The sequence below is a fragment of the Leptopilina boulardi genome, unplaced genomic scaffold, assembly GCF_019393585.1.
Source record: "Leptopilina boulardi isolate dan_hultmark-lab unplaced genomic scaffold, ZJU_Lbou_2.1 LbouV2_218, whole genome shotgun sequence".
Lineage (NCBI taxonomy): Eukaryota > Metazoa > Arthropoda > Insecta > Hymenoptera > Figitidae > Leptopilina > Leptopilina boulardi.
In genome coordinates this window covers 488,069-497,637 of record NW_026137772.1, presented here as the reverse complement: position 1 = coordinate 497,637, position 9,569 = coordinate 488,069, and the positions used below count along the sequence as shown (strand labels likewise).

At 30.0% G+C, this 9,569-nt stretch overlaps 1 protein-coding gene across 1 annotated transcript; it reads right to left on the bottom strand.

The window, feature by feature from the left end:
• Positions 1-6,455: 6,455 nt before the first annotated feature.
• On the bottom strand, positions 6,456-9,320 carry LOC127279574 (uncharacterized). Its single transcript, XM_051302005.1, has 4 exons — positions 8,743-9,320; positions 8,460-8,542; positions 8,069-8,374; positions 6,456-6,583 (listed from the first exon to the last, which is right to left on the bottom strand). Exons 1-4 carry the CDS (start codon positions 8,880-8,882, stop codon positions 6,456-6,458), a joined length of 657 nt encoding a protein of 218 aa, XP_051157962.1. The 5' UTR covers positions 8,883-9,320.
• Positions 9,321-9,569: the final 249 nt, after the last annotated feature.

Below are 9,569 nucleotides of genomic sequence, written 5' to 3'. Positions count from 1 at the left end.
AAAACTACTCAAATCTCTCTTATAGAAATAGACATTCTTTAAACCAATGTAACTTTCGATGTAAGTGAGATAAATCAGTTTTTTCAATTTGAAACTGTTCAAGATTAAACCTTCTTATACGTATTATATTCTGGAATTGAGATGAGGTTCTGCGAAAACAATTTTACCAAATAATCTAGACCTAATGGTAAATTTTAACTATTTATCCATTAAATTTAAAATTCAAATGACCATATTTTTGTAACAATAATAGATAGAAGAGTTTTTTTTTGATTTACAGGAAATTTTATGTACTTTAATTCACTTCTACATGACTTTATTGAAATAACGTTAAATAAAGGAGTAAAGTTTAAAAAATTAGAAAAATTTCAGTTTTTTCGACTATTTTTAAACATTTTCTTAATTCTATGTATCAAAATGGTTTAATTATTATATATAATCTATTTTTATGTTAAATTGTAGCTTTTGAAGCAATAAGTATTTTACCAAACGGTATTTTAATGAAAATATCTTCAATAACCTAGAAAAAAAATTCAAAAATCAATATAATTTGAGTTTCCCTCCAACGATTATTTTAATTTTCGTCTTAAAATGATCGTGAGGCATCACCGAATTGATATAAAAAAAAATCTGAGAAGGGTCATGCAGTTTAGGTTGAACCTAAACGAAGCTCACCGTGTAGCAAGAGAAAATTTAATTAATAATAAAATCATAAAAAACCCAAATTTAATAATCAAAGCCAGAACTAAACAGATAATACCTGTTAAGGTTTTAAATACTAATTTAAAACAAGGATACCTGCCATTAGTAAAAACTACAGATGGATTATTAATAGGCGAAGCAATAGTAACAAATAACGATGGAACATGTCATATTTTTGCAATTAACACCACATCGGAAGATATCGAAGTTGAAATACCTCCACAAGAATTAATACCCTTTGAATTCTACAAACTACCGGGCGAAGATTCAGATGAATATGAAACAGATGACGAGTTTATACCTCCTGAAGATAGAGCTTCAGCTGTAATTGAAAATTTAAGGTTAGAACACCGAAATGACGAAGAAAAACAACACGTAATAGAAATCATAAATGAGTTTCCAGAAAGTTTTCACCTTCCTGGTGAACAGTTAACACCTACACATTTAGTACAACACAAAATACACACTAATGATGAAATACCAATACACACTAAACAATATATATTTTCACCATCGCAGAAAGAAGAAATTGATAAAGTAATCGATAGAATGATAACAGAAGGTGCTATAGGACCTTCAAACTCTCCATATAACTCACCATTGTTAATAGTACCGAAGAAAATAGATGGAACTGGAAAGAAAAAATGGCGGATAGTAATAGACTTCAGAGCTCTAAATGAGAAGACTGTGGGCGACTTTTATCCGCTACCCAGCATTATTTCAAGAGTCGAAAATTTGGGCAATGCCCAATACTTTTCAGTTTTTGATTTAGCTAGCGGATTTCATCAAATTGAGTTAGATCCAAAAGATAGGTCGAAAACGGCATTTTCCACAACGCATGGACATTACGAATATATCAGAATGCCCATGGGACTAAAGAATTCACCAGCAACATTCCAGAGATTAATGGACCAAGTATTATTAGGTTTACAAGGTGTAGAACTATTTGTTTACTTAGATGATATTGTGATTTTTGCTAAAGACTTGGAAGAACATGGTAAGAAGATTCGAAGATTATTGCAAAGATTGAAGGATGCAAATTTATCTTTACAACCGGAAAAATGTGAGTTTTTATTCAAAGAAGTTGCTTATTTAGGACACATAATTAGTAATGAAGGAGTAAAACCTAATCCAAAAACAATTGAAGCTGTAGCAAATTTTCCAATACCAAAAACACCAAGAAATGTGAAACAATTTTTAGGATTAGCAGGATACTACAGGAGATTCATAAAAGACTTTTCAGGAAAGGCAAAACCTCTTTCTAATTTATTAAAAAAGGATGTAAAATTCGAATGGAACAAAGAACAAGATAACAGCTTTAAAGAATTAAGAGCAGCATTATGTAAGGCACCCATTTTACAATATCCTGATTACGATAAGCCTTTCACATTGACAACAGACGCTTCAGATTTCGCTATAGGAGCTGTATTAAGTCAAGAAAAGGATGGATTTGATCTACCTATTGCCTATCTCTCTCGAGTGTTAACTGCGCCTGAAATAAATTACTCAACAACAGAAAAGGAATGTCTAGCAGTTCTATATGCTGTCCATTATTTTAGACCGTATATATATGGAAAGAAATTCACTTTGGTCAGCGATCATGAACCCCTAAGATGGATAGACACCATTAAAGACCCAGGTCAAAGATTAATAAGGTGGAGATTAAAATTGCGAGACTATTTATATGAATTTAAACATAAATCAGGTAAATTAAACACTAACGCAGATGCCTTATCTAGAAATGTCTACACAAAAGAAGAAAAACCACTTGAAACCGAACATACACAATTCAAAATATTAATGAACAAACAAACAAAAAATCCAAAACCAAAAATAAAACCACCTCCAACATCTGTTGCTACAGGAAGTAAAATTGAAAAGGAATTAAAAACATTTAAGCCAAAATCGATATTAAAACCTCCAAAAACTTTAGACCTAAGCACAATTGCCTCAAGAGTATCAACAAGAAGGGCAACACAAACCAGAACAAAAATAATAGAAAAACCAACGGAAAGCGAGAATTCCGAGGACGTGGATATTGAAAACATTAATCCCCCTATTCAAAAGGCTAGTAGAAGTACACTTCCTAGTTTAAAACTTCCACCAGCTGCATTAAAACTTCCCCCTGGACCAAAAAGTGCACCTCCAGAATTACCTATTAAAAATGATTTGATTCTACAGCAAGAAATGGAGCTCATAACTAACATAGAGCCACCAATAAATATAACTGAAGAAAGTTCTGAAGTAGAAGAAGAAGCATTAGAATTAACTAAAACCAAAATTGCAGAAAATTTAGAACAATCGATATCACGATTTAATGATTCTTTAGCACAGCATAAAGATTGGTTAGCAGATACCTCTTTATCACCCAGAAATTGGCGAACTAATTCCGATGGAGATGATGATGAAGCTATACACAAAGCAGCTAATGAATGTATTACAGGAGATCATGCTGAATTTTCAGAAAAATTAGATTTTTATTGGGATTATGCTAAAGGTGAATCCATATGGCAGGACAATGAACAAGAAATACTCCAAAATTCTGACTCAGAAAAGGACGACATGAATCAAGAAGAATTAGAAATTTATGACTCAGAATATGAAGATTCAATTAATAATGAAGACATAATAGAGGAGATGTACTTTCAAACGCCACTGAAACGAAGAAAAAGAAAGTTTAAAAAAAGAAAAGTAACCTTTAAACCAAATTTACAGGAAATAAACACACCCATGCAATTCAACAACCCTACGGCAGTATCTACACCTTATTATAATTCAAATAATGAAACAGATTCTGAAGAGGAAATTATAGAAGTACAAGAAAAAGAAGATACAAAGAAAACATTTAATAAATCGAAAATTAAAACATCATTATCAAGTATTCCTCCAGAAATACCCATAAATTATTCCAAATTAAATGAAAGAAATTCTAATATAACGAGCAGCAGAGAAAACCTAACATATAATCGAAGTAATTATATTCATTTCTTGTCAGCAGATTGCGAATTCATTTCACCTATAAGTAGACTTTTAATAGATATAGGAGTAATAGATCCCGAAGAAATAAAATCTAAAAATCCTATTAAAGGACAAATATTTGTAACACCACGAGGAAAATACAAAATTTACACCTTAATAATAAAAGAAAATCATTTTGATCCTTTAATAAAAGAAGATATCATTGCAGGAATACGTAATTTAAAAGGTCTTCTTTACCACGAAAAAACAGAAGAAGTAAGAATATCTAGGCATGGAGACTTTACCGATGAATTACCTAGAGGAGAGTTAATACAAATTATCAATTCTATTTTTGAAAACAGTAATATTAAAATTACTATTTGTCATGGACAAGTTGTAGTACCTAAAGAAGAAATTAGAAACGATATTATCAGTGAATACCACAAAAGCAAAATAGCAGGACATAAAGGCATTACAAAAACATATAGAAGAATAAGAGAAAGATTTTATTGGCCTCGAATGAAAGATGAAATAACGGAATTTGTAAGAAAATGTATAACATGCCAATCTCAAAAACTTGTACGTATTAAAACCCGAGAACCAATGCTTATTACTGATACTCCTTTAGACGTTTTTGATAAAGTTTCTCTTGACACTGTAGGTAAATTACCAACAACCCCAGATGGAAATTGTCATATCCTAACTATGCAAGATCATTTATCTAAATACTGCATAGCTGTTGCAATACCTAATATTTCTGCAACCACAATCGCTCATACTGTTGCAAAAGAATTATTTTCAGTATATGGAGCACCAAAAGTAATATTAACTGACAAAGGTACCTCATTTATAGGAAAGTTAATGTCTAAATTATCAAAATTATTTGAAGTACAACAAGTCACAACATCAGGTTATAGGCCTCAAACAAATGGATCTTTAGAACGAAGTCACGCTGTTTTAGCAGATTATATAAAACAATATGCTAAAGATTATGATGATTGGGATAGATTACTTCCTTTTGCTATGTTTGCATATAATACTTCAGTACATGAAGCTACTAATTTCACTCCATATGAGTTAGTTTTCGGTAAAATAGCCCGTACTCCTAGCTCATTTCCTGAACAAGAAAAACTAGAAACATATGGCTCATACTTATCAGAATTAATAACCAGATTAAATGAAATTCGAATCTTAGCAGCAAATAATTTAATAAATGCTAAATTAAAATCAAAAGAAAATTACGATAAACTAATGAAACCATTTTTAGGAAAAGTAGGAGATAAAGCTTATGTAATAAAAGAAGGAATGAAAAGAAAATTCGATCCTTGTTATCATGGTCCATACAGAATTGTGGCTATATTGGATAAAAATAATGTAATATTAATAAATGAAGATGGACAAAGGTTTCAAAAACATGTAGATAAATTAAAAATTGCTTATGAATAGGTTAATAACATAATTTTCCTGTTTTAGATGACTGAATCATTCCTATTCACTGCACCTCTACAAGGAGAATTAATTGGAGCTTTCATTTTCCCAAAAGGGGATATTTCATCAATTGCTTACCCTAAGGGAATTCTTGAGGAACTAACTGCCGAATATAATCTTAATAAACCCATTTATATTATAGAACCGGGCACAGGCCCTTCATATAAAAAACCCTGGCAAGTTAGGTGTACTGTGACAGACTCTAAAAATAATAATACTTTCATTGTATTAGGGGACGGATGTTGCAAAGTTAGAGACTCTGAGCATTCAGCAGCTCGAAAAATTCTAGAACATTTAAATAAGATTTACTACTTTAGTGAAGAAGAAAAACCAAAAATGATCACCAATTCGACACATGTAATGTCAAGACAAGAACCAACAATAATAAAATTAAAATTATATAAGTGGGAAAATTGCTGCGAACTTTGTTATTCAAGGGGACATTTAAAAGAGCAATGTCACGGCGTAATACGAAACAAACGTTTTCTAAATAATATACAAAAACCAGACGAAAACAACTATGACGAAATTGATGATTTTTGGGAATTGCCATCCCCTACAAAAAAGCATTAAATAGTATTTAATAATATGACAATTAAACAATAATCACTTTGATTATTGTATATGTAATAATTCCATAATAGTCATATTATTTAATTATCCTTATTATATAATAATCTTATGTCTAATTACATTATCATTATTAAAAATGTATGTTATCATAATATTTTATTAATTACTGATTAACATTTTAATAATTATATCATTAAATAACTATATAATCATAATAATATTAATACATATTCAAAAAAAAAAAAAAAAAAAAAAAAAATTTTTATTCATTATTTATATAAAATAAATTATAAATAATAATTATAATCATAAAATTAACAAAATATTTTGAAAATAAATAATTTATTGTACATAAGATAAAATAAATAATCAAAAAAAAAAAATAATTAAAAGAAAGACGAAGGAAAAAGAAGGAAGGGGATTTGGCGGTCGCCTTCTTCCTTCCTCTTTATTTTAAAATTTTATTGTAAAAAAAAAATATAACTAAAAATAAAAAAAAAATTTTTATTCCACAGATGGAGATTCCATTCCTAGGAATAATAAATATCAAACAATTTTGGCCTCAACACATTGAGGACAATGTGAAATCTAAGGAGGGAAGACAGTTATCAAAATCAGAAAAATTTTGAAGAATTTAAGACAATAAAATAACAAGAACAATGTGAGGCATCCTTTATAGACGTAGAACGACGCAGCAAAGGCAACGTAAAACAGCCTTAAAGCTTACGCATCGATCACATACATCGACCGGAGAGTGAAGCTATTCTCCAAGTGCGCATGTTGCACAGCGATGGCCGCCTGCTGGATGCATGCAAACCTTTAACAACACTGCCAATACCTCCAGCTTCTATTTCACATACGCCTATATAACACTCATCATTGAATAGCGGTAAAATAATTTGAATTTAAAATTTACACTGCTATTAAATGATGAAGAATAAATCATTATATATATTTTACCTATAATAAAATAATAAAAACAAAATCATTAATAAACTATACATATATCGTGCTTTATTATATTAACAATTGCAATTAATTAATAAATAAACAATAAAACAATGCAATTATGTATGAACATTTATATTGTTTATTATATGCGCTTGTTTGCATGAAAATATAACCAAGTAAATAAATAATAGAAGCATTATTAATTTTATTGTTTATTATGTTGAATTACATAATTAAAATATTACCATATTGTAATTAATAAAATAATAAGTTTGGTAATTTAAAGTAAAAGTGACAGTAAAGATTAAGATAATAATAATGAATTGTTATTAAATATTCAACTTTAATATAAATAAAATTAATAATAATAAACTAATTTTAGTTATCATATATATAACATTAGTTAACAAATTTATTTTAAAATAATTAAAACGCTTTAATTATAATAAAACTAAGTATAGCTTATTGAAATATACTAATATAAAAATTTTAAACTAATAAACAATTATAAATAAATGCAAAATAAAGGCTTCGAGTTGAGCCTTGAGTATCAGGCAAGCATGAGAATGGGGGAAGGTACTCGATGCGCGGAGGAGTGGCGAGGCCCACGCCTCCCGCGCGCTGGGTCCCACGCCTTCCTTCTCATGCCAAGCGACGGCCGAGTAGCTAGACTCGCCATCTTGTCGCACCGTGCATGGCTGCCATAGCGTACTCGCAGAAATTACCTCCGAGCGCATTCTTCTTCCCTAGTTCTAAATATGAATATTTCGCGTTGGATTCATCGATTTAATCAATAAATCGATGGGCCCAACACCTAACAATATTGTTTTTTATCTATATATATGTATATATATCTAAAACTGTATGTAAAAAAAAAAATTTTTTTTAAATTTAAAATAATTAAAATGATTAATAAAGTTTAAAAGAAAAGGATATATATATATGTGTATATATTAATAATTTATATAAGAAAATTTAAAAGTAAAAACAAAACAATTATGTAATTTATAATATTAATAATAAATCATATAAATTATACTTAAAGAAAGAATAATATTAAGGTTATTTAAAAAAAAAAAAAAGAGAAAGAATATTTCTATTATTATATAAAATAATCATCGTAGACATATAAAAAAAAAAAGGGGATACATTATATAAGGAAGACAAGGATGGTGAAATTAAAATAAAATAAATTTTACAAAATTATTATAATATTTATTTAAAAAAAACACTCACTCATTCACACTACAAAAAGTAAACTCACACACACACATTCAAAATATAAAAGGATACATAATAAAAAAAAAAAAAAAAAACAAAATTTTTTTAATTGAATGTTAAATATAATTTTGAGAATTCACACACACACACTATAAAAAACATGTTTCACACACACACAAAGGTATTTTCAGCGGATCTTCTTCTATTGATTCAGACTCTGGCCCATCAATAGCACTCTGCCCTACAGAAGGATCGGCAAATGGTCGCCAAAAGGGGGTAGGACTAGGCTCCTGTGGGGGTAAAGGGTCAGATCTCCAAGAAGGGCCAGGTTGTGGAGAAAAAGAAGGACCCGGCTGTGTTCCACATGGTGAACCAAGCTGTGGTAAACCGATCTGATCATGACCTTCTGCCAACCAGACCATGGCCCTAGGCCAAACCCTTGGTTTCTCGCTCATCACCAAATCAGACCGCTCTAATTGAACTGCAAAATACACAAAAAAAAAAAAAAAATGAATAAACCTTCATAAGTATACAATTATATAATTTAAAGAGAGAGAAAGAATTACCATCTTCTGAAGAAAATCTCGCCCTTTTTGGGAGTGGAGTTTGACAGTCCCCACAAAAACATCCAACGGGACGACCAGGACGACTAAAAAAATAAATAAATAAATATATATATACATTTACAAAAGGAGTTAATAATAGTATAAGGAAACAATTAGTAAATTATAATATTCTATGCATACATAGTATTTATATATGCATATATATCCACTATATACATTAAGAAACAAATATAAATAAAATAATATATATATAAACATTATAAACAAAATTTAAAGTACTCACAATAAGGAGTTGAACATAGAGGTCATTTGACCAGAACTCTCCTTCACTTCTCGCTTCAAACCACGAATTTGCTTCACCCTTATTTTATTATTGATTGGATCCTTCACGATCCCTTTACGGGGACGACCTCGCCGGGTCATTTCTTCAAGGAACTCCAGCTCCTCCAAAGAATAATGGATTGAAGCCGCAAGGCCTTGCAGCGTTAAAAAATAATTTATTAAATTGGATCCACATTTCCTCTCAGCGGACACTAAAAGGATACAGACAAAAGGAATATAAATCAACACTAATCACATAATTATTTAAATAACTAATTAACACAATACTATAAACGTAGACACTCACTATCGTTTAATGATGGTTGTTGCTCCATGATATTTGCGTACAAACTGACAAGATCTTCGGACCTCCTACATCTTAAAGGGATGAAAAATGCTGACCTAAACAATTCTAATGCACGCACACAACAAACAAGAGGTCATTAACTGTACCACGAAAGAAGAAATTCATACCTACCTCAAGAAGATAAACATATCACTTTGAATACATAAACACGCATCACAACATTGTAGATTCATTTTGATGTCATTTCATCATTCTTGTCTTCATATTAGCTACTACAGATAAGCTCAAGGGATATCAATGTCACAATGAATGTAGGTCAATAAGCGTAAGGACTATAAAAGATAGTCTCAATTTCAAAAATTCCAGTCTTATAATCATGTATTTGCGACAACTGGAAATAGTTTCATCGGGACGATGAAAAATCTAAGGGGGGGAGACTGTTACATCCCGGTAACAATTTTCCCTAATTTTCCTTAAAATTA